The sequence below is a fragment of the Scaptodrosophila lebanonensis genome, unplaced genomic scaffold, assembly GCF_003285725.1.
Source record: "Scaptodrosophila lebanonensis strain 11010-0011.00,11010-0021.00 unplaced genomic scaffold, SlebRS2 tig00000043-arrow-pilon, whole genome shotgun sequence".
In the NCBI taxonomy this organism is placed as follows: domain Eukaryota; kingdom Metazoa; phylum Arthropoda; class Insecta; order Diptera; family Drosophilidae; genus Scaptodrosophila; species Scaptodrosophila lebanonensis.
Genome location: NW_022060545.1, coordinates 215,315 through 241,441, shown reverse-complemented (window position 1 = coordinate 241,441; position 26,127 = coordinate 215,315). Strand labels below are relative to the sequence as shown.

General features: G+C 37.1%; 3 protein-coding genes across 3 annotated transcripts in view; 2 read left to right on the top strand and 1 right to left on the bottom strand.

The window, feature by feature from the left end:
- LOC115622139 (putative phosphatidate phosphatase) overlaps positions 1-26,127 on the top strand; it is a 132,709-nt gene that overhangs the window by 73,474 nt on the left and 33,108 nt on the right. The window lies entirely within an intron of this gene.
- LOC115622140 (renin receptor-like) lies at positions 10,474-11,493 on the bottom strand. The gene has a single exon (XM_030516000.1). It carries the CDS (start codon positions 11,491-11,493, stop codon positions 10,531-10,533), a length of 963 nt encoding a protein of 320 aa, XP_030371860.1. The 3' UTR covers positions 10,474-10,530.
- LOC115622136 (cilia- and flagella-associated protein 45) lies at positions 20,753-22,725 on the top strand. Its single transcript, XM_030515994.1, has one exon. The coding sequence runs from the start codon at positions 20,828-20,830 to the stop codon at positions 22,457-22,459; it is 1,632 nt and encodes a 543-aa protein (XP_030371854.1). The 5' UTR covers positions 20,753-20,827; the 3' UTR covers positions 22,460-22,725.

Genomic DNA, 26,127 nt, shown 5'->3' with positions numbered 1-26,127 from the left:
AGGCTATTATGTTATATTTCTTTTTAGGGAATTCCATACCATTATTAAACTCAAGGATCTCTTTTTTGTTTGACTCATGAATCAATAGTTAAATTTTTTTATTATTCTTAAAATGAATAGTTCTTGCCAATATTTGGCGCGTAGGAGTCTAGATTGGCAATAAATGGCGTTTGATGAAAATCTACACCAAGTGAAGTCCTTATAATGGAAGATTCAAGAGCAGCTTAATCCACGAAGAGCAAAAGGTGGGAATTGGAATAAAAAAAGGAAGAAGTTTTTCTTTTTGTAAAAACGTTTTGCATCTTAATAATATTAAATGTTAAGTAGGCTCTTTTTCAAATCCCTTTTTATTTTATCTGAGAAAATTGTAAGCTTTGTGACTAGTACATTAATTTATAAGGAATCTTCTTGTCGAACTAATAACTAATAAAAAAAAAATAAATAAAATAAATAATCAAATGTACTATATAATGCTCATGTCATTGAAGCATAATATAGTTATTTAAGATTTTAAAAAAATCAAGCATAACAGTTTTGCTAAACATTAGAGATTTCATTCTAAAATTTCTAAAGACAACTGTTGTCAGTATCGAAGAACAGTAATTGGTGATAATAAGTCAGTTTACAAGTAATCGCTTTGTTTAAAAAATCGTAATTACGCTAAAATCGGGCTTCAGTTATAAACAAAATTACGCGATGACTTGTATTTTTATTTTTGTAAAGCAGTAGTTTTAGTTGCATGTAGTTCACAGGATAATGAGTTTTCCGCTCACTTTCCTAAAGGATATACAAGCCTAATACTTATATACTGCTGTAGATATTTAAATAAACCGCAGAGTGCTTGTGAAAAATAAATGCAAAGTGTGCCAAAGTAAAAGTGTTTTTCACGGCAAATAATAGAGCTGTTTAAGATAATTTACTGACAAAACTGGGACAATTGTTTCTTCAATTTTTTACTCACTTATGTATAGTATGCATATGTATATATAGGACTGCAGTTGCTTTTGATTGAAGTAACTTTAATATAATGACTGAATTATGCCTAATTGGTAGCTTAAAGCCTCGTAGCTATAGCTAAATATTTGTTCGCCTATACAGTTTATATAAATAAATAAATAAATAAATAATGACTGAATAGTGAAGTTCGAGAGATAATTATATACGTTAACACACAAAATGTTGTATATTCTGAAAAATTGAATCGAGCTTAAAATTCGCAGAAGGCTTGATGCAATTTAAATTCAATATAAGTATAAACTCTAGCTTAGTGTATTACGCAGCTTCAAAAAGCGCGTCCTGTGGTTAGAGAATGCATATTTTAAATAGTTGGCTGAGAAACTTCTTCATATTGAAAGCCAATTGCTTTATTTAGCATTTAATGTTATTCCAACAATTTCCTTTGTCAGGCCCAGTCAACGCCTCGCCGCCGCTTGAAATTTTTCAAGTGTCTGCCTCCTTTGTATTCAGTCGTTTAGTCTGACACACACTTTTGATTTACTCTTGATTTTGTTCTTCTGCAGTTTGGTTCGGTTCGGTTCGGTTTATGAGCAAAATGAATTATGTTGGCTTGCCACGCAAAATCTTAAAAGGATCATTAATAAATATTCGCCGCTCTGCCTTCAGCTCTGCCGCTTTGACGTTACTGTTGTTCTTCTGGTTGTTGTTGTTGTTGTTTTCATTTTCGTTGTCGCTGTCGCTGTCGTTGGCTGACTGACTGGCTGTCTGGCTGGCTGGCTGGCTGTCAAATGCAAAAGCCGCAAGGCAGAGAGCAGCGCGTAGAGAGCGAGAGAGCTTACGTAGTCGCGCTCGCTGCTTGTCGCCGTCTTATGCCTCCGGATGGATGCTGCTGTCTCATGCGCCCCCTGGCGGGGCGCTCTGTCACTCATGGAGTTGAGCCCCCGCCGGTGACGTTCTGCCCACCGAAAAAGCCGCACAAAGTCTGAGCTTTGCTCAAATAACATGCAAAAAATCCACTTCCATGCCTTTGGTAATCCGCATTTTAATGACTTATTTCCTTGAGTTGCCTTTTGGCAACTTGGTCGCCCTGGTCTTAAAAATGCAATCACACATGTGTTCGCTGGCTTGGGGTGGCGGTCTTGGGGGGACAGCACCTACAAGAGTGCCGCTTTTCTCTCTATCCCTCCAACCATAAAAGAGTCATTTATTATGTTTCCTTTCTATAAATTATATACCTACGCATTTTTATGCATTATTTAATGGGAGAAACATTTGGCGCAAGAATAATAAAAATAAAACAGAATGTAAATTTGTATTTTATGGCTGTGTAATAGAGTGTTTTCAAGGCTAAAGACAAACTCAAGCTGACAAGAGCATGGAATGGAGACGACTAATCACTTGATCAGAGCTGAGCTGGAGAATTTTTTAAAAATTATTAATTGGATGATACTTCTTTTTGTTTGGAGCTCAATATGTTTTTATGCATTCATCTAAATTTTAGTATATTGGTTATCTTCATTATTTGTATATTGTTTTGGAATACCATAAATGTAAATTTTGTTTTGAAAGTGAATTTCTCTTTCCATTAGGGCGTAGGAAGCCCCAGCAGCTATGTATGGCTGTTTCTCCTTCTGGCAGTTTACTTTAAAACTAAAAGCAATCCTTGCTTAAATAAATGAGTAACGAATATACCTTCAAGCATCACGATTTAAAGGTATATTCGTTACTTATTTATTTGTCGCTCCCAACTAAAGGAAATTTTGTTTTACGAATCAGCTGATATAGTGATGTAGTGCACCGATTTACCTAAAATTTAATGTAATTTGTACTACAAATGTTAAATAGTATTTTAAATAAACTTTCTTTATAAACAAAATTGTTATCGTACTAAGAATTACTTCTCAACCGATCGGTCCTATGTCAGTTTTATGATAAATTGCACAAATATTTATGAAACTTCCGAACATTTTGAGACACTCTCCTTCTTTCTACATAAATATTTCTATTATACCTTACAATCCTTCTAGTAAGGGGTACAAATAAAAGGCATATAGTATTTGCATATCGACCATATATTGACTGATGCTGCATTAAATATCAAATGCCTTTACGTTTCTATTTAGTTTGATTCAATGGAGAATTGTTGAGTCCACCAGCAGCTTGCAGTCCTTTTGAGATGCCTTGTCTGGTCAGAGTCTTATCTGTCTAATGCAGTTAGCTATAATATTGACTCTAATGTGTAAATGGGAAATGCAAAACTTGTAAATGCAAAATAAATTAACACCCCCCGAATCATGAGGGTTGCTTAGTGCAGTGCAGGGCCATAATGCAGCTGATGGTGCAGGAAGGGGCTCTGGAATTGGAAAATGGCACTACGGCAGCTATTAAAATATTTTACAAAATTAACCCTTTTGCCATTCGCTAGACAGCCAGCTAGCCAGCCAGACAAACAAAAAGACAGGCAGACAGTCAGATATAGAGAAACAGACGTTGCCTCTATTTAATTTATGTCCTGCATTTCTATCAATGCCTTGGCCAACCCAAAGGGTAACGTCGCAGCGCCCAGAAGTATGCAAAGCCATGGTCGTCGCAACTTGCAGCAATGCAGCTACTGTTTGTCTGTCTCCCCCCCGTCCCCCACCCCCCTCCCACCCATCGTCCATCCGACAGTCATTCTTGGACTTGTGCGTTAATGCACAGCGCACTGTTTGCTGATTAATTGCAAAGTGTGCTCGGGCTGTCTGTTGTCTGCTGTCTGCCGTCGTGCAAACCACATTAAAAGGCACCAAAGGTCACGGAACGCGCAGACCAGCTGCAAACGGTGCATATCGATCCTGGCGCCGCAGTCCAATGTATTGCCAAGTTTATTATTTTCATGCCCGCACTTTAAGTTTCCCTCAAGAGCAGTGCAGACAGACCAGTTCAATGCGAAGAACTGGTTTTTTTTTAGAGATTTTCTAAATTCCGAGCAACACTACAAGTGCGTCAAAGTTTTTGAATGTTCTATGAAATATATTAGTGCAGTGGAAATATATAAAGTCTCAAAATAGCTATTTTTAGACATATTTATTGGCTAGAATTTAGCTAGATCTTCTAAAGGTTAACTTGCTCAAAATGTCCTTGAATGTCAGATAATAAAAAAACTATTATTTCACTCATAGAGTTGTATTAGAAAATCTTTAAATATGAAATATTTCTCGTTTAAGAAAAAACTTGGTCTTACGATTACTAAAATAAATCTGAAATACTCATTAAAATAAAATACAACCTAACCAGTCATTTTTGCAATGTGTCAATAATTTTACAAAGCAAAAATGTTTACTAAATATTGCTCTTTATTTATTTATGATAAGTTCTTTTGTGTTTACTTCAATAATACAGGTCGACTAACTATAGCTAAATATTATTGTACACTGCCTTATTGTTGGCTTTTTGGGACGTGCGATGATCATTACGTTGTATACAAGTACTACTGATAATTAAAATTTTAATAAATGAAAACCGACTTCCGTTACTTTGTCATGGATCCCATAATCAGAACCTAACCAAGCTTTCATTAAACTACACGTGGAGTACATCCCTTCCAATAAAAAAAAAGAGTCATTGGACTCGGTTGACGTGATATTAAGTTATTCGTTCATTTGTCGCGCGCATACTTAAAGCAAATTGAAGACTTTTATGGTCTTCTCGTGGATGCCATTGTCAAATTGGAGTAAATTGAAATGGAACCACATGGGAAGCACCAGCTTCCAAATAAAAAAGGAATCATTAAAATCGATTCACCCTGTCGAAAGTTTTGAAAAATATTAAAAATTAAATAAAAATAAAGTCGGTTTGAGAATCTCCCCCTGTTTTGAAGTAATTTAATAATTAAAGATAACCCTTACGATTTTTAGGACCTTTTATAAATGCAGTTCTTGCCAATCAGACTCATCAAACTTTTGCAAATATTTTGCAAAGTCAGTTACAATGGGTTGGATGATAATATTTCGCTATCGTCTCGACTGACCTCTGACTACTTCACATTCTATATGTACTGGGTAGTTCAATTTAAAGCCAAGCTCTTGAACCATTTCTGTATCGCGCCGCCAATACTTGAATTTCCACACACCCCACACAGACCGTGGCGTTGCTGCCGTCATTTATGCAAAGTGGCGTTCCTGCCCGGGTAAGGGTAAGGGGTAGGGGGTGTGGGGTATGGGTCGAAACTCAAACTCTCCACCCAATGCTCGCACCTTTGATGTGCAGCCCGGCACGACGGCACTTTCATCATTTGGCTTTTGCCATTTGCGACCGGGCGCCTTTTTTGACCACTTCAGGCAAAAAGGGGTTGCCACTTGACCGTTTCTCGTTGTTGTTGCTGCTGTTGCTGTTGTTGCTGTTGTTGCTTCTCTCGCTACTGTGGCCCGCATGTTGCACTCGACGGGGCGCTTCGCTTTGCCGGAGCTGTTAAGTGTTTTGTTTTGGCTGCTGCTGTCCATTCGTCCATTAGTCCGTTCCATCATGGTGCTCTGTTTTGCTTTGCTTTCAACTTGTTTGCATTGCCTCACACCTTAATGTTGGCTGCTTGTTGTTATTATTGTTGTTTTTACTGATTAACTTTATGCCTTTAAAAAAAAATTGAGCGGCAGCATTGAAAAATTTATTTTAGCTTCTTGTACATAAATTTTGCGTAGCGTGCTTTTAGGCGTCCCTTCCAATGGCTCCTGCGCAAAAACTTGAACGATTTCTATCGCAAATGTTTCTATGCAAATTTTGGCCGGAGGAAATGAAAAGCGCACAGGAAGTACCGAGCAGGATGTGCAATTTTTAGTTGCAGTTTGCGGTTGATAAAGGCATAATGATAAGACTGTGGTGTTACGAAAAGGTCAAGTCAGAGAACTCTTAGTTAAAACTATTTGCAGGCGGAAATTTGTATTCAGAATGAATTCATGCAAGCAATTTGAAACAATGCATAATTTACAAATGATAGACATTGATTAAATGTTCAATGTCTATTTAGCGATACGATAATATTAATACATATAAAAAAACAAATTTATTTTACATGTATTCAAATTTTTGTTTCACAATTTTGATTTTTTTTTGTTTGAAGCATGACTTTTTTGAAGCGTTCTTTTTGATAGTTATATGCTTGTTGAAATAATGTTAACTTTCAAACAAAAGACTTATCAAGTAGTTCCATAAATTAAATGTATTCTAAAGTTCGTCTCTTTATTCTTATAAGAAAATGTATTTTGTTGGCATAATTTTAAGGCATTTGTGATAATTATTTAAATTTAAATTTTTTTAATGCTTTAAAACTCTTGGGGAGGTTAGTAGTCCCATATAGTTCCATATAGACGACCAGATTTTGCCAGCTTGCCCATTACAGTAGATCGCCTGACGTTCATACCAAATGGCAGACAGTTTTTTTAAATTATTGGTATAAGGGGTGTGTTGGAGAAGTGCAACCAAATAGTGGCTTTAGACGTAAAAGGTGTGGCGATTGTTAAAAGGAAGACGCTGTCATGTGTCAAGCTATCCCTGCCAGGACTAGTCTGCTTTTGACGGCCTGGTAGTCATTTAAATTAAGTGTGTAAACAGGAAGTCAGAAATGAATTGAATAATGCCAAACCGCCTTTTTTTTTGTGGAAAAAAGTGAATGTTGATTTGTCGATTAACCCGCCAAATGCCACTGCTCTTATTTTAATGCCAGCAGATTATGTTTAAATTCAATTTCTAAGAAAACACAGACATACTTTTTGACATATTTTCCAATGGATTTCTAGACAAACATAAAAAGAAAATAAGAAGAATAGGATATGTGTCCGTTTTAAAGGAACTTATGTATTGAGAACGCCAGAAGAAGAAGAATTATCACAGTCTTAGAAAATTAAGAAAAAGTGTAGTAGCTGCTTTTGGAAGTCCATTTTATACAATTAAACCATTTTTTTTAATTAGTGTGAATAACGCTCGTTAGTTTTTATTATTTGTTATAAATTATTTTATATAAATTATAAATTATTTATATTGTTATTATTTTCAAATAAATTGCACAACTATTTGTCGATTTGACTTAAATTTAACCCAAATTGTATAAATTAAGCTGCAAATCAAAAGTTAAACTGCACGTCAATTGCTTGGCATGAGGATTTGTTCAACTGTCCCATTTAGAATTTAAGAGGTGAGTACCTGATGGCATACCTTCAATATTTAACACTCAATTTACATGAGTTTGTTGCTTATCGAACAGCCAGAAACCAATAGCAAATAGCAAAACCCACAAGCAGAGCCCACCAAACCAAGCCAAACTCAAAGCAATCTCAGCAACCCCAATGGAAAAAGTGGTAGTAGTAGGCAAATGCATTCATTAATAAATTATCGGGGCATACAAAACCTCAAGTTAGAATAGCAGCCGCCTGCATAGGGAACAACTAGATGGGGCAGGAGATGAGAAGCCTCTGGTAACAATATACAAACCGCTGTAGCCACCAATACCAACAACAAGCACAATAATAACGAACAGGCAGCCAAACAGTCGTTCAGGCATGCTGCAAAAGGAGGACGACAAGGACGACACAGACGAGGAGGACGATATCATTACGTAAACGTAAAACTTCCGCCTTAGAAATTCAATTAAACTAATAAATTTTCCATTATCCTTATCGATGGCAGCGCTCGGTGAGGCTCGCACCAGACATAACAGAAGCTGTGGGTGATATTGCAGCAGTAAGTGAAGCCGTGCTCGGAGTTAGGGGGCAATATTTAAATGCGTCCAAAGCAAACATTAGCAGTGGCATAAACACACATACACACACACACACACACACACAGTCACAAGCAAACATACACAGGAATAGACACACACAAATAGAGGGGCAGACAGCGGACGGTGACCAACACATGTGTAAAAATAACACCAACAGCATCAACAAATATGTGTGTTTGTGTATATAGCAACAATTTGCATAAATTAAAACTTAAAATCAAGCGACGACACACAATACGCCCCACAAACGATGATGAGGCACAGTGGTATAAAAAGAAAATAAACTTGTTTGCACAAAAATATGTTTAAAGTGAAACTTTCATTCTGGCTGCCTGTCAGAGACAGAGACTTGAGCAATGGTTTAGCGACTGTAGGGGAGTAGGGATATTATATGTTTTAATGCTTTACAATATTTTGTTCCCAAGGCACACAATAGTGAAATAAAAATCAACTTTTTAGTTTCCTGCTTTTTTTATGAAATTTTTGTTTTTTGTCTTTTTACTCAGTTTACCGGAAGGCGAAGAATATATAGAAGTTTGTTCCGATCTTCAAATGTTTTAAAACATATTTGGAACGTAAAATAATCAAAAGATTAAACATTTAGGCGAAATTCGGTCTAAATATTATTTGATTTTGATTCAACTTTAAAAAGAATAATTTATTTTTTATTTATTTATATTTTTATTTATTATATTTTTTTTATTTTTAAAAAATTTTTGATTTAATTTTTATTTAACTTTAAGAAGTAGAATTTATTTTTATTTATTTATATATATATATATATTTTTATTTATTTATTTATGTTTTATTTATTTATATTTATATATTTCTATTTATTATATTTTTTTATTTTCAAAAAAAGTTTGATTTGATTTTTATTCAACTTCTAGAAGTATAATTTATTTTTTATTTATTTTTAAAAATTTTTGAAAAAGCTATTCAGCTATTTAATAAAGTTTAAATTTCACACAATAGAAAAATAAAATGATTTTAGCTGTAATTGTATACAAAGTATTATATTTATGAGAAATGTAGGTACGAAAGTTGCCTTTTGTTTAAGCAAATTAAATTCACAGATCCTTTTAAAATCATTGTTTTCATAACTCTCTTCACAAGCTTTGAGAATATTTTGAGCCAAATATTAGAATTGTATTCCACTGTTGTGGTGTTTGAGAAAGGGGACCCACAAATTGAAAAATGCCCAAATAACAAGGCAAGACAAAGCATCATCGGCGGTGGGGGCTGACTGGGGCGTGACTGCAAGGCGCCTGAGGGGGCGTGACGGGTAAAAATGCTATGCAAAATTAAAGCATGTTGCATTTATGCACAACGTTCCATGTGTTCATATATGTACAAGTATGTATGTACATGTAGTATGTGAGTGCGTTGTCCACTTAAATTTGAACATACAAACATATGTATTAAAGGGCGACAAAATTTGCATAGCCTCGGCGAGGAGCAACTGGGCCCAGGTTCAAGTAAATACGACAGCGACATGGCCATACCTCAGTCTCAGCCGCAGCTTTGGCTTTTCGCATGTGGAGCACCACAGCTGATTTCTTTGTCAGGACGCGCGCATACACACACAGACACATGCAAGAAGGAGCACACACATACACATGGACATGTACAAAGGCAAGCAGGATGGCAGTCAGGACGTTGTGGTGGCGGCCGCACAAACACGTAAATTAATCTGACAAGTGATACTTCTGGCCTCAGGCCCGGGTAGCTACGACAGAGCAACCGACGCTGCCGGAGTCGTAGCAAGAGCTGAAGTCAGTGCTGGAACTGGAGCCGGAGCCGGAGCGTGTGTGTAGCCGGAGCCGTCAAAATGTCGCTGCATAGGGCGCCGGTGCCTGAGCAGCCCGGAAAGCAGCCATGTGCCAAGCATTAAAGTCCTTTGGACATCGCACACACTCGCCTATGTGTACAGGACAATGGCTGTCCTGCCAGTTCTGTCCTGTGCTGACTTTTTGCTTGGCTGCCAGTTGATGAGACGCTGATGCTGATGCTGTTGCCGACGACGACGACAAGGACAACGACAAAGTCGCCGGCACAGGGGCAACATTTACATGCAGCACCCAATGGAGACAGGCAGACTGACCTGCTCCTGCTACTGCGAGCAGGACTAGCCACTTTTATTTACATGTATTGCAGTTATTTTGTATGTAATTTATTTCTCTGATGTCCGAACAGTGCGTGTCCCCCCCACCACCTCCCCCCTCTGGAGGGAGCGCATCACTCACATTTTGTTTATTGGTTTTTCAACTTCGTCTGCTGCTTGACGTTGACGCTCTGCTCTGACTGCTCCAGTTCGAGGTGGAGGTGGAGGTAGAGTTGGAGCTGGAGTTTTGATTTTTATGGCCAGGCAACAGTCAAGTGGAGTGACCACAGACGCGTCAAGTGTAGGCACCCAGCAATGTCAGGCCATTATTATATAGAGTTCCAGCTGGCTTGGAGTTAATAAACCAAAAAAAAATAAAAGCAACGATTCTTTAAATTTCACAAAGCATATGCATGTGGATTTTGGTCAAACAATTTTAGTAAATATTTTCCAAAAGAGGAAATGTATAAATTATGCAAAATAAATTTGTGTTCGTTTTAGCTTACATTTGTATTAAAACAAAGAAAAAATCATGGGAACAAAATTGTTGGGGTTGCATTCAAAACTGTTATCCAAGATGTTTGATCAAAAGATAAACAAACAAAATATCCCTCACAAAGGGGAAATCAATTCTATTTCAAGTTCAATTATAATAAACAAATTGTAAATATCAAAATCATTTTATTAGTTGACTACAGGGATTGTTGTAGACTCCTCCTCAATTATCCTTCTTCATTCTGGTGGAAGTCATGCGATAGATGATCGAGTCCCTGCCGGGATCCATTGAGCCAATAGCATAACATATAGCCAATAGGGCGAGGCAAAAGACAACCATGAACCACAAAATGATGTTGAAGATAACTGGGTAGTTATAATCGTAGTATTCGACTGAACTATAGGGGTTCGTGTTGTTTGGAGGTACGACATCGCGCTTGGAACGCGATGAGGATACCTCTTCATCGGTGGTTTGAATGAAGAGGACCGAGGTGCTAGATTTTTGAGCAGCGACCTGCAGGCGACCAATGGCAGCAGAGATCAGTTTGTTGGCTTCCTCCAAGGCCTCCGACTCGTCACCGTTCCCTTTGGCAATGCCTTCGACGGACAGGCGGACGAGTAGCACGTTCGAGGTTTTAAGCATTTCGGCCAGATTTTCAGAGGCAGCGTTAATATAACCTATTTGCTGCAGAAACTGTTTGTCAGCGCTGTGCAGTGATAGGCTTAAATGCTTGGTAGGCTTAGCAGTAGGTGCCTCCAAGTCCCCAAAGCATGATTTGAAAGATTGGATGCCATCCTCGTACTTTTCAAAATTAATGTCGCACACCGGCTCGTTGGCAGCTTCTAGATCAGCAGCCAAAGCAGTCAGGGAATTACTAGTGCTGGACCCAACCAGATCATAGGTTTTGAATGTGCCAGCAGTTTCGATATGGCGAGTTCCCTGCACATGCACGGCTATTATGCATTTGGCCAAGTTAAAGGGATCGGAAATAATCATTCCGCTCCAGTCTGATTCACCATTGACAGCATTGCCCAAGGCAGCGTATAGGACGTCGCCAACATTGTAGCTCTCCAATGCGTCATTGCCCTTGAAGCTGATTCCTTTGGGGCTGCTCAGCACTGTCAATTCGCCAGACGCATGAATTGCCACAATTAAGAGCGAGAAAATCACGCAATTTCGAAACATTTCCAAAGCAATATTCTCTTTAAACATATGATGACTGCGAAAACCTGTGCCTACTGCGTTAAGAATGCTGTTCTACAATTCTGAAAACTGAAGAAAGCAATGCCCACAAAATCAAAAAATAAAGTATAAAGAATATATAATTTTATAACTGTCATTTTTGAACAAACAATAAATATAGTATATGCAAATTTTAAAAACCTGAAACTAGAAAACCTGACTATTAACGTAAGTTTTGAATCCGCTCGCTTTCCATGGAATCCTATTTTTCATAAAAAGTTGTTGCTCAGATAATCATTATTAAGTGAATTAATTATTAAAATTAATTAATTGAATTCAGTAAAATAAATGAATAGATAACTTAACTAGAGATCATATTCTATATAACTAAAAAGAAATTGAGCAAAGGAATTTATGCAGAAATATGCAACCAAATTCATTTCAAAAAACTTTTGAATTATTTATATAATATTTTTTTTATAGAATTCAAAACAAAAGAAAGTTTTGAGTAATATCAGACGAAGCTATAACTAGAACATTCCATTAAAATGCAAGTCATTTTACAGACCCATGCATTATATAATTTTTAAAAGCGAAGCGTTTCAATTTCAATTACAATTAAGTTTTTTATAATGTGCGTTGTGTAAAACGGAAAAAATTAGCATTCGCAGACTGAGTTGCACAATCAATTAATATTTCCTCAAGCGTATTTACAGCAGGAGAATTTTAATATTTTTGCCACAAAAAATAAAAGACAACTTCAATTGTAACTGCAACTGATGGGCTGCATGAAAACACATCGTCGTGGACATCGCCATCGTCATCGCCGGACTCGCGCTCGCACACTTCGCTGCTCGTTAATCAATTAAAAACATTTACAAATTTGCATAAACATTTCTCGCTGCTGCTTCTGCCATCATTTTTGCACTTGGAATATTCAGCGTTCCCTTCCGCTCGATTCGCAGGCTGGCCAATTTGTAAATAAGGCGAACCAAGCCACATTGATTAAAACATCACGTAATCGCAATTGACGCTGCCGTTCGCCGTTTATATTTTTAATGCACTGCCCAGTGCCGGCGGCGCCAACTTTACAACCACATCCATAGCCACATCCATAGCCACATCCATAGCCACATCCATAGCCACATTCACAGCCACATCCACGTTCACATCAAAGTCAACGACTACGACAACTTCAATGTTGGCGTCAGTCTAGGGCGGTGCCTGACATGATAATCATGATGTTGCTCTAAGTAAATGGGTATACTAGTATCAAGTAAAAACTGTCTCTTAAATATGAACCGACTTCAGAAATTCAAAACCATTCTAAAAACATACCTATTCATTAGCTATGGATCAGATTTTTTTCCCCAATTTTTAATGAATTCTAAATTATTGCACCGGTTTGAAAATAAAAAAAAAATAATTTGAAAGTAACTCTGACTTTTTAAAAAAATATTTGATCTATTTTTACGGCTTAGAAATTTTATATTTAGTTTAGTCTCTAAAATGCTTGATTGGTTGATTAAATCCTGCTTACAAATAAATTGTATATTGCCATAATTTCTGTTTTTTAAACGGGCTTCAAAGTGGGTTTGAACTGGTTCAGATATGTAGACATATTGGTTTATGATTATATCTCAGATTTAAAAAAAAAAATGAATATTAAAAATTATTCGATAATCATTTAAAGCAGATGATGTGCAGGTTAAAACTGGATCGAAGCTAAAAAATTACATTTGGATAACATAAGATTTTAATAATAAATCTAATTCAAACCCATAAATTAAATCGTTTTAAATAAATCAGATTCAAAGTTTATATGATGTTTATTTTTAATAGATTTCGGATTTTGTTGAAGGGTATACCGAAATCAAATATTCTGGACTTTATACTTATATAGTACTGCGTTATATTTTTTGTTTTTATTTTCTCGTCAGCTTTTTGCGCTGCACGTAGACAGCGTGCTCGTGTGGTTTACATTGTTTCGTCTTATTCTCAATTCATCTTTTCTATGAATATGAAGTCAAAAATTTTCCAATTTTGATTTCTGCGAATCTGCAATTGATTCAACAACAACAACAACAACAACAACAACGTCTGCGGTCAATGCAATGAATTTCAATTAGCAGAGCCGACTGGTAATCAATGTTTTGTCTACACATCAATGACAAATTGTGCGCACAAGCCATGACTCATTCGATCTCGGCTTATCAACAGCGACATAAATTAAAAAGTGGACATTTCGTTGTACAGCAAAATGGAATAAAAGTAAAGAGAATGGCCAGTGGAACAAAACTGCAGCACAGTTAAAGAAGACACCGTAACTCTTTGTTGCAGTCTTCATAAATTTCTTTCATACACGAACCAAATGTCAGTGGACTGTCTGGCACGGTCGTTCCGGGCTTGCCGCCTTGCCAAATATGCTTAATGACTTGTTTGTGTCTTGGATTAAATATAAATTATATTTTTTGCGGCGCATTCCACTTTGTAGCTTGTGCTGTGCCTGTAGCTTTGCTGTCTGCATTCGCCACGGGTTGGCCATCAAAACGAGCAACAACAGCAGCAACAACAGCAGCAACGGGTTTTGTAATGCGGCAAGATTAAAATTTCATTCCAATGAAATTTGTATGCATTAAAAAAGGGATTGTAAATGAAATGCCGTAGTGTGTAGTCGCACGAGTATAGTATGTGTGCATGCTAATAATAAAACTGCGGTATTATTGCAAAAATAGGCATGCAAATATGTTTTTTTCTATTACTTTTAATTTTCTTATTCTGCTTACAACACACAACCGATAACGATTTCATAATAATTATGGCAAAAACATTATATTTCTCTTTTGTCTTTAATATAAATATATTATACATCAATTTCGATTATTTAGTTGACATGGAAGCAATGTTTTGGAAATTTTCAACATTGCAATGTTAATAAAATAATAGTCAGTTCTTCAGGGAAAAAACAGAATGTTCAAATACCAAAATAAACTAAAATATAAAATGTTTCATATATAAACATAAACATATACAAACATTAATAAAAGATAATTAAATAACAAGTAAATAATAAATAATAAATAATGAAGCAATAATAAATAAACATTAACTACTTGAACAATATTGTACTTGTATATTAATTAATATTCTATTGAACTAAAAATGAATTGTTAGGCTGTCCCTGATTTAAGAACTCGGTCGAACTAAAATTTGCTCACATTTCTAAGTACGTTCGCAGGATTATTTTAATCATCAATCTTTAACCGCGTCATCTGCTGGTAGCAGGTCCATGCTATCGAACGTCAGTCCTTCACGTTCCCAATTGTATTGTTTATTTTCATAAAATACATTCCAACTTTTCGATCCAGATTATACAACCAATTCACTACTCAGCTCGATTAAGATAGGTTCGCCAAATCGTAAGTGTAGTTTACGTTTTTTAATCGTATATTTCTTTCCGAAACTTAACAATGCATTTTGTTTTTGTTTCGTTGCAGTCAAGCTAGAGTTATCGTATTAATTCAATTTTTAATAAATAAATAAATAATTCTCATAAATAGTTTCCTCTGTTTCTCATCTTAATACCAACAGGGTACAAGTTCTAGAGCCATCGTTTCTTGAGCTGTTTATAGATGTGAAAGAATCTACATGCAAAACAGTCATCGCAAACATGTTCCAGATTGAAATAAATCGAAGCATTTCAGCTCCTAACCAAGTAAGAAGCTCCTTCTGCCAACTTGCCCGACCTGCACTCCTGTGCATGGCAATTTGACAAAACGCATCTACACACTCTGAAATTGACAGGCTAATGCCAAGACCCCCAACTGAAGTAGAAAACTTTGGCTGAACGCCTCGAGCGATCTAGTCGCTGCAGAATGTCTGTGCATTACGTATACGCCACATGGACCCAACGGGCCTATTTCAAAAGCTCTGCCGGCAGACGTCAAATGCTTCTTGCCATATGATTCATTTGCTTTACTACTTGTGGTGACCATGTATATGTGTGTGTGTGAGAGTATTTGCGTGTCGAGTTATTTGCATAAATTATGGTGGGAACGAGAACTCGTCTTTGGCGCCCTCACCAAGCCACTCAGCATCGTTTTTAGCTTTATTTTTGCTCTTTGCTTATTTATATAAATTTTTACTGACAGACATTCGATTTCCGGTGCAGTACGAGCTGAGACGACAGCCTGGCGCATGTGAACAAATTTTCATAAACATGGCTGACAACTTTGCATAAGTTTTTGTGAAATATTGATCGACGCTCTGCTCTGCGCCTTCAAGCTTTCAAGTTCAACTTTTCCGCCCACTTGAAGCAATTTCATGCAGTTTCCTGTCGACGACGTTGGCGTCGTCTGCTAAAGTACAAGTAACAACACATCATTTATAATACTATATGCTTTGGTATGCCACCTCTCCACTCATTCAACTCTTCAGCTCATACCCAAGTGCCAGACTCTGATTCGGTCTTGCAGCAGTTGGGCAGGGTTTTTATTTTATTTATTTCACAACATATTTTCTAGCTTGCCTGTGCAAATTTTCGCATTGCTCATACGCACCGTTGAACTTATGTTTTGGTCAATTTTTTATTATGAGCCCCTTTTTTCATCTCGGCTATATACGTACATATGTATGTAGAAATTTCCACACATTTTCATTGCAAATTAATTTCAGTTGATATTTTATATGTGCAGGCCTGCAAAACATTTTTGATTCATTTGGGCTCATATTTTATGGGCAGATGGCAAAAATAAATTTGCCCAACAGCCCCAGAAACGCAAAGCCTCTGATTAATTAGGTCAAATGGCATACAGAGCTTGTTCTGTCTTTCCTTATAATTTATTTTATGAATTTCAGTAGCAGAACATTTTCGATTGGTTTATTTTCCTATGCATTTATTTGCTGATATTGCTGTTGTTGCGCTGAACTGATCAATAAAACTAAACCATACAAAAGCAATACAACATACAGTTGAGCTAATTAGTTTGCCCTCTTGTGTCAATGCAATACTCGAACGACTAATTAGAGTGTTCAAGTGGATGCTGAGAGTTGCATTTGCCTTTTGTCTATATACATAAATTGCGGAATTAAATACTACACTATGTTCGAGGGAGATTTTTGTTTTTCATTTGCACAAACATACGAGTATTCGACCCAAATCTATCAATAAAAATCTATTCAGATTAATGCAAATTGAGCACGAAATTGAATTTTAGGGCTGCTTTAAAAGTCATAACTTTGTTGAGAAAATAGTTTTTTTTTGGTTTGTTAGAAATTAATCTTTTTATTTTCAATTGAATGGTAAATTAAAGCACTTTCCATTCAATAAAAATGCCGAGTTTTTCACAAGGCTAGTTTTTCACATCGATACATCGATAGTGCCATCGATTGTTTTTCCAGCTCTTTATTTCAGTGTCAATTTGAGGTCCATCCGCTTCATCTTCACCGGGGTCAACTAGAGCTTTCCAAAAACCTTTTAATTTTAATCTTCGAAGCCCCATTTAATATCGTATTTGGTATTTTGTAAAAAGCCACTACTCAAGGCATATGAACTAATTTAACAATTGTTATTGGACAGAACTTGAATAAAGAAACCATAAAAAAGAGTTCTGTTTTAATATTCTTGAAAATATTCGTATATACCGTTCATTTTAAGTTGCTTTGATTTTACTTTGTTAAAGAGAACAAAACTAAAAATTTAGATTAAAAAATTGAATTAAAAATTAATGACAACAAATTCAATCTTGTAGAGAATGATTCAATTGAACTTAGTTTAATCTACGTATTAGTATATATCAGTTTTTCTATCAATATTAAACTCAGCGGTCAGCGCTAACCAAATTTCAGAAACATTACGATGATTTCAGAAAAAAAATATTAATTAACAAATATTTTTTTACAATTATATGTGCTTAAAAAAGAAGTCGTCGAAGAGTGGCATTAGATAAGGAGAAAAAAGATTCTAGAAATTTTGGCTTCCTAGCTCAACTGGTATAATAAATGTTTGGCTAGAAAAAAGAATCATTTACATGAATGGGTGGGTCGGAGGGTCTTGATTTAAGCGGCTTTAAGTTCGTTTTTTCCTATCTAATACAATATATAGGCTTTATTGATAAAAATAGTTAACAACTTAAGCCCACAACAAAGAGGCAGATGACATTAATTTTAAAAACGCTCAAATACGATGCAATATATTCGTCAATTTGTAAACTTGTCTAACTCTAAACACGTCTAAGCTTCCTTACATTTAAAATAAGTTTTAATCAATATTTACCAGCTTTTATAGTTTATTGAATTGAAAGTGATTTTCACACCCCACTTACTGAGTTAAGTAGTATGTAGTGGGACTAGCATTCCCGTTAGTCAGCAGCACGTAATGCGAACACCATTCCACTTACCTGTAACGAAAGTAAGAAAAAGAGTAAAATTTAATATAAATTCCGTTTTGGGGGGCACATATCCTTAATCTAAACTACACATAATCCGCTTGTTATTTACGCCTGCCCCAGAAACGGCTCTAGTTTAATTAAGGCGCACAAGGGATAGCGGGAATAACCCAAAACATTGTCCAACTAGAATGCATAAATTAAATTGTGAGCTTAGACCAAGGAAACTAAGGATGCTAATGATGTCCTCGAGCATCTAATAACGCTTTGCATGTAATCATGTTCTTGTGGGGCGCGTGGCCATGCGTGGCAAAAGGCACCGAGTCCAACGCTCGAGTCCTGCTCGGGAAGGCGACCTGTTAATCCCACAACTTAACTACTAAAACATGCAATGAGTGATGGGGAGGGGGAAGGGGAAGGGGAGCGGGAGTGGTGGGTGAAGAGTGGAAAAAACGCTCCGTTCATTTGCTCAATCGTGCACTCGAAAATGTCAATTTACATTTGCGTCAAGGACCCTGAGGAGCATCAGTTGACTTTAATGCCTGACTGCATGCAACACATAGTCGGGCTTTGTTTTTTTGTTTTTTTTGCTTTGCCTTGTTCTGCAGAGACGACTTTTTATCTTTTTCTAAAATGCTATTCATTCGGTTTCGGGTTTCGTCGTGGCTTTTGACAATGTGCTGGGCGTGGCACTGGCTTCCCTGCCTGCTGTGCTGGCCAAGTTAATTTGTATGTGTGGCCATAAACTTTGCCATGGCTCGGTGGGCGGCTGTGGTTGGATGCCTCAGCGTTTGGGACATTCTCGTTTCATATCTCAAATGTCCAGTTGCCAGAGTTTTTGCTCTCAAGCAATGGCCACAATGTGTGAATTTTGTTGGCTTATTGCGTTTGTATGCCGCATAATTGCTGACTTCTTTCACACATTCACACACATCATTGGGCATGCGACTATGCTTGTATACACGTATACACCCATATTCAAGTGTGCATGTGTGTGTGTCTGTTTTCGTCCCTTTGAGTTATTTTGTCCTTGAGCAGTGCGCATAAATCATAGAGCCGAAACATACCAAATTTATGCTTCGTTGCATTTTTGAGGCTTAGGCTGGGATGTTTGTCCCACAGATTATTTTCGGTTTCAATGTTGGGCAAAAGGACCAAATGGAAGGCGGATATATGCCTGACTTCCTGCAAACTTAGGCTATATTGAAAATTGCATTTGTTGCTATTCGTAGTAATTACATTTTGTAATTTGGATTGGACGACAAAATTCAATTGAAACCGAAGCAGCTCCAAATTCGTAATACTTGTAGCATGTCGTTATCTTCAAAAGTTTGTCAATTAAATGGACTCTTCAATAAGGTGTAACAAAATTCAACTATATTAGTAATATACTGCTGCTTACATTTCAATTAATTGATATAGATTACTTTTTTTTGAAATAAATAAAAATATATGTATAGCAAAGCATTACTCTTTAAATTTTGATGCAAGAATTTAATTTTTCTGTTAATAAAAAACTTGCTGTCTAGTTTTAATCAAAAGACTTTTTTGTAAATATTTATTTTTGTACAAAAATTGCTTCAACCTTTCGCCTGGCTATTGGTTTGTATATATATTTTGCCAAACAAAACCAACCGGTAGAGTATATTACTATACAAAATAGGCAAATAATTATTTTAATGTAACTACAAGTATTGTGAACAACTGGTTGTATTGATGATAAATAAATAAGTAATTTAGGGGAATTCTGAGAAAACTGTCACTAATCCATGTCATATAAATTTGATGAAACTTGTTAAAAATGAGAAATCGTAGTCTAGATTTGGTGTAACGGAAGGGATATCATCTGACATGGAAGCGAATCACAGCTAAGCATTTAATTCTACTCTCTACTGATTACCAAATTGAATTGGTCAATAGAAATAAGAGTTTATTTGGGAATTTTTGAGGCTTCCATGGCTAAATCCGGTCTGACAAAATATACCTTTTTCTCATTAACAATTTTCAGAGTATAGAAAAATGGCTACAATGTTGGACTTTGAAAATCGGTTAGCTGAGTTTTTCAGCAGCAAGGACCAAAGCTTCTATGAGAAAAACATAGTGAAGATATTAATTAAAAATGTGACCTAAATCGCTATTTTTATTAAAGAACATTTAGAAATTGCGTAACAAAAATGGATTTCTTTTTCCCCAACCCAACAAAACCCTTTAATCGTTCTGCAATATTTTAAAAATGTTAACCTTTAAAAATTGTCAAGAAAAAGCTAACATTACATATTTGCTAACACTTGCACACTTTTTTGGGAAATGCTGTAAAAATGTTTGGTTTAAAATCCACAATTTTAAATTTTAAAATAAAGTTCAATATACAATTAATTCTATGACAAAAATTTTTATTACTTATTATAATAATAAGTTTCCAGCATAAAAAAGTTGTTTTTTGTAGGTTTTTTGAAAGAATTCAGAAATTGTGATTTTAAATGAACTCAAGATAATTTAAAATGATGGTGTATTTTATAAAGCATCATATTATTTATGAAAAGTTTAATTGCTTTAATCAAGAAATCAATACATCCGCAGTTTAAATTGCTAGTTCAATGAGAGTGGGTGGGGCGGGGGTCAGTTTTCGATAAAGTGTTGCCAAGTAGTTAATGACTCGGCGGCGCCAAAAAGTCACACCTCACCTCCATCTCGTTACCAACGCCAGAACCGTTTGGCTAGCGACTGTTGTCCGGGTGAGGAGGTCCTTTCGTTTGTTATGTAAACAAAATTCGATTTATCAGTCTAGGCCCTTTCGAGTTACCAGGCAAAATTGTGTTATTGTTATTTTAAACGCCATGTTGAGTTGAACGAGTTCATTTTATAGATTTGTTGTTTGTGTTCTTCGTTGGGTTTTAATTGTTTTTTAACATTTTAACTTTTGGACAAAAACCTACACTGAAGACGCCACGATGCCGTGTTACTCCGCCTCCAATGTGCGCTTCGTGAGCGCCGAGTCGCAGATGAAGCAGATAGCTCAAGAGTTGAGGGAGCGGGCGAAGACGGCTGCCTATCATCCGCCCGTGAGCTTCCAGCGTCCCAGTATTACGCCCAATTTGAAGTATGTGCCCTTCCGGCGACGTTGCGACCAATTCGCAGCCTACGATCAGAAACAGTTGCGACGCAATGAACGGGATCGCAAGAGAAATCAGGGACATAAGGAGGTGGTGCTAAGGCCTAACGACTTGAATCGCCTCAAGAATCAAAGCAAAGTGGTGACCAAAGCCGAGCAGCTGCAGATTAATGCAAAGATAATGGATGAGCATGAGAAAAATCTGGAGATGGTGGAGGAGGCACGCTTACACTTCAAGAAAATAGACGATGCCCGAAAAGCGCAGGCGAATGCGAAGCTAGAGAACAAACCCACCAGCAGTGAGGCCGGTGAGTTGGAGCAGGAGAAGATGTCCGTGCTGCATCGTGCCTTTCTCGCCAAGCAGGAGCAGGAGGAGGAGGTGAAGCAAATCAATCGCATGATACTCAATGCCAAGTGCAAGGCAGTGCGAGAGGCCCAAATACAAGAGAAGTATCTGCTCGCGCGTGCCTTAAGAGAGGACGACGAGCGTATGGCCCGCATGGTGAACGAGAGAGCCCGGGAAGCGCTCAATGCCGACGATCAGCGCGAGCGACGCGAAGTCGAAAGGCGCGCCCAATACGCCCAGGATATACGCCAGCAGCTGAGTGAGCGGGAGAACCTGCGCCTGCTGGAAGCCAAGCGAGTGGCCGACGAGGCCAAAGATTTGCGCAAAGCCGCCGATCTGGTGCGTGCCGATGAGCAGCGACAGCGTGATTTCGTGCAACTGCGCAAACGACGCTTCCGCGAGGAATTGAATCGCGTGAGCGAGATGAGTAAGTTGCTGAAGCAATTGCTGTGCGAGCAGGAGCGCATGGCCGAGCTACGAATATCCGCTTACATGCGCCAGAAACAGGAGAAGGAGAAGCAGCTACAGGAGATGAAGCAACAGATGAAGCAGCAGTTCGAGCGGCGACAGCAGCTCATCTACGAGGCAGCCGTGCAGGCTCGAGAGACACGACAGACCAGCGACGAGTTGAAGTTTCTGCGCGAACGCGATCGCCTCGAACGGGACTACTTGCGGCGTGAGAAAGAGGCGGCCCTGCAGAAGCGTGAGCAGGAGCGTGATTTGTTGGCGGCGCGTACTCAACAGGCCCAGGAGATCAAGCAAAGACTGGCCCTGGAGATCGCTCACGCTGAGGAGGAATTCAACAAGGTTATGGAGCGCATGCGCGAAGAGGAAGAGAAGCAAAAATGTCTGGATCGGGAGCGTGACTGCCGTCGTCAGGTCTATAAGCGTGATCTGAAACAGCAGATGACCGAAAAGGACGCGGAGCGTCTTCGTCAAGCCGAAATGGAGCGCACACGCATGCAAAAATGGTTGGACAAGGAGCAGCAACGTGAGGCCAACATAAAGCAGGTGATCAGCTCAAAGATTGCGGCCATGCGGGAGAATTGCTTGCCCGAGAAATACTTGAAGGAGGTGGAGAAGCGTCTCAAGAAAATACAGGAGAGTCGCAATCGCATATTCTGAGGATGGAACCATCAAATCGGCGACTTTCCTGTTGCATAGCTTTGGGAGCTGCCAAGTGCGCCGATAATGGTCGTTCGAAGTAGCGCCTAAAACTATGCAATGCGTTCAAGAGCTATCAAAATTCTCCCATTGCACCTCATTCCCCTAAATATTTCAATTGCACTTTACTGTATTTTATTCACACACACACTGCAAGAAATTCACAGTGCTTTTTACAAATACACACACACATATATGTATATTTTAAAAATAAATGTACTTTTTTGAAAAAATGTGGAAAAAAAAACAAAATAAAAAGGGGGTTGTCTATTGCCGCAGAAATTTCGCATTCTTCTTTAAAAAAATGTCCTACACTGTTTCTCTAATAAAATTGAAAAGAAAACGATTGGGTTATCTACGACGTACGACCAGAAGAAGAAAATATTGGACCCGTATTAGTTAAATACATTTATTAGATGATTATTATTAGATAATATTTATAGGGAAAACCACTTATTGTGTTTTCTATTCGTTTGGTTTTACTTTTCACAACAATACTGGGCTAAATATTGTGTGAACAGTAGAGCCAGTCCTCCAGCATGAATCAAAATCCGATCTGGTAGGAATATATATTTCCATGTCAGTTGCGCTTCATCAAAGTGTTGTCTGTTCCATCCATTGTTTCTATACTATTTCACACCATCATTGTAGGGATCAACGATTAACTCCGATTGCAATGTATATTTCCATTTCATCCATTTTTCCGCACTCCTCATTTGGCTATAAAATCTATTATTTTGAGTTTCATGTTACCTTAATAAAAAAAAAACTTGAAAATATTAGTATACAATATATATATAAATAGTTGATACGAGCAGATTTGTGCAAAGCTCTCAGTACAATTTGCTATAGTCGAGTGTAGCTGGCCAAATTACAAGTCCAATTTGGCAATACTCTTTAATGTTTTTAATTTAACTTTTAATTTTTACCTAATCCTATATCCTAATCCTATTGATTTTGGTTCTGCCAAAACATATCTTGATTTTGGGCCCGTTCAGGGCATGTTATGAGCAACTATGCCCCGGTTCATAGCTGCTTTTTTTTTTTTTTTTGTTTTTGATGTAGGGGGAAAAGCATTGAAAGCCGATGTGCGGGACTTGGAGTTACCTCACCCGCTAAAAACCCACCTACTCTCCGATCCCTACCATCAGGGGGGAGCAGCACGAAACGCACCTCATCTAGTTCTTGATCTAGAATCTGAAGCCAAATTTCACTGCCGTTGATAGCAATGCGAGGATATCAGGACAGCTGCTAGTTTGCGAGCTAAAGATATGCAACAAGGTGGACGGACGGAGGGATATGCTGATAATGAAAGTACTATATATATAGTTTCTTTGTGGGGTCTCCCACATTTCCTTCTGGGTATTACGATGATGGAAAAGAAAGGGTGGACTATAATTAAATATATAACAAATTCTCTTTAGAAAATAACTGTGAAAGCGGCGTAGGTGAATTTTCTAAACAGACTGAAGTGCGATGAAAAAATTTGAATTCGTTAAATTCACTTTTCACTGGAGAAGACGGAAGCTTTTCTTTCACTTTGCAAATTTTTTGCTGGGAAGCCAGCTATCCCCAAGCAACTTTCCTTAATACTATGCAATAAAATTATGATTAAGTTTAAACTTAATTTGCTTAAACACAGTAAAACAAAAATAAAATTATAGACGTAAAATTAAATTAAATTATAAATAAATAATAATAATGATAATAATAATATTTTATTCACTTGAGCTACGTAGTATGTGCAGATCAAATTAATTTGAAGAAACTATTCAAAGTCAAGTCGTTATGAAAAAAACTTGGCTTTTAAATGGTTTGAAACGAATTAAGTCGACCGTCAATATATATAGTACATATGTTACCTCCGCAGTTGCCAACTTTTTGAAGATTTTCAAAATTTTATAATAGATCTTATTAATCAAACCGATTGAGAACTTCATGGCTTCGAGAAGTAGATGTTGAATTGGTTGACGGGTGTATTAGATAGCTGATACGCGTTTAGGTTGTTTGGTTGAAAATAGTTCTTTAAACTAAATAAACGCTGCTAAAAATCGCATTTATATAGAAAACATCAATGACGTGGCGCTAATTATCAACAGTAAATGTAACTAATATAATAAATGCTGCTTTGTTCGTTTCCTATACTTTTGAACCACTTAATAATCCGATTTACTACACTTACATAAATTCAGCGAAATAATTTTTTGGTGTCTGTTCGGTATAATTGTTAAAAAGAGACCGACCAGTAATACTTTTTACTGAATATTAAATCTACAACAAAATAGAAAGAAAATATGCTTCTAATTTTAATGTCATCTAACATTTAAAGTCGATAACAAAATAATCGAAATTAAACAGAATTTAACTTTACAGTGAATACTGAAGGACAGGCAAGCCGCCTGATAAGTCGTTCATTTATAAAATAAGACTCTTTTTCTGTACACTTATTAATGAAGCAACATATTTTAGGCAGATTTTTATGTTGATCGTTACTATGTCAGAAAATTACTGGACTGTGGATTTTAAAAACAAGGTAGACACAGAGTTTGTTTTCTTTTGAATATGGGAAGATCATCTACAAACTCCAATTAACGACATAGAAACATTTTTTTTTTAATTCTACTGTTATCTTTATAACTTAAATTAAACTTATAGTTAAATACAAATACAACTTAAACTAGGGATTTAGTCTTAATTACAATTTAACATTTATAATTTATATAAATCTCTTCAGCCTCCTTCTCATCATCATCTCTATACTTATTTCAGCAATAAAAGCTATCAAAATTGTTGGATTGACTCTTCTAAATCCAATTGTTATATATTTTTTATTAAATTCTGTACATTTTTCCCCCAAATTGCAATCACATGTGACAACTAATATTATTTACTTTTGATATTTCAATCTAAAATGTTAATTTATTTAAATTTTCAAGCACTATTGCGAAATATTGATTCAGGCTACAAATTAAAACTCTGCACATCATATGCAAATGTTCGCACGAAATTATTTAACGCGTGTGCTCTCAATTACATTTGCACATACATTCTGTATGTACAGAACTGTGTGTGTATGAGTGCGGGAGCCCTCAGCAACTACTGTTAAAAATTTAAACCCACAGCCTAAAAGTATGCTCCAAAAAGCAACAACAAAAACTAACTGCTGATGTGCTCGAATCTGTGACGAAGTGGGCGCCGGCAAATGAAATGAAATCAAAGAAGACGACAACGTTGCGTGCAAGGACACACACACACACGCACACAGGCCACGTACACAACACACACATACCCATACACTCTGCACACGCTAATTTCTAACTATGTGGGTGTTTAGTCGAAACGTACCCCGCAGACACACCGCAAACAATTACGAGAGAGCATTGCGCTCCACACTAGCAGAAACTACGCCTCGGTAACGCCGCCGCCGCCGCAGCCGCCGTCGCCGCTGCCAACCAAAAAGTGGTAGCAACTTTTGGCAACAATAAAATTTTATTATGCCACACACATACGCATTCACACACACACACGCACACAAACACAGGCAAACAAAGATGCTGTACTGGAGATGCCGACGATGCCGTTTGGCGACATGAACGATGACGACGAACTCTTGTGCATGGTTCAATTAT

What these genes read in the sequence shown, in the direction of transcription:
- LOC115622140 (XM_030516000.1), bottom strand. Translation starts at nt 11,493, where the DNA reads ATGTTTCGAAATTGCGTGATTTTCTCGCTCTTAATTGTGGCAATTCAT.
- LOC115622136 (XM_030515994.1), top strand. Translation starts at nt 20,828, where the DNA reads ATGCCGTGTTACTCCGCCTCCAATGTGCGCTTCGTGAGCGCCGAGTCG.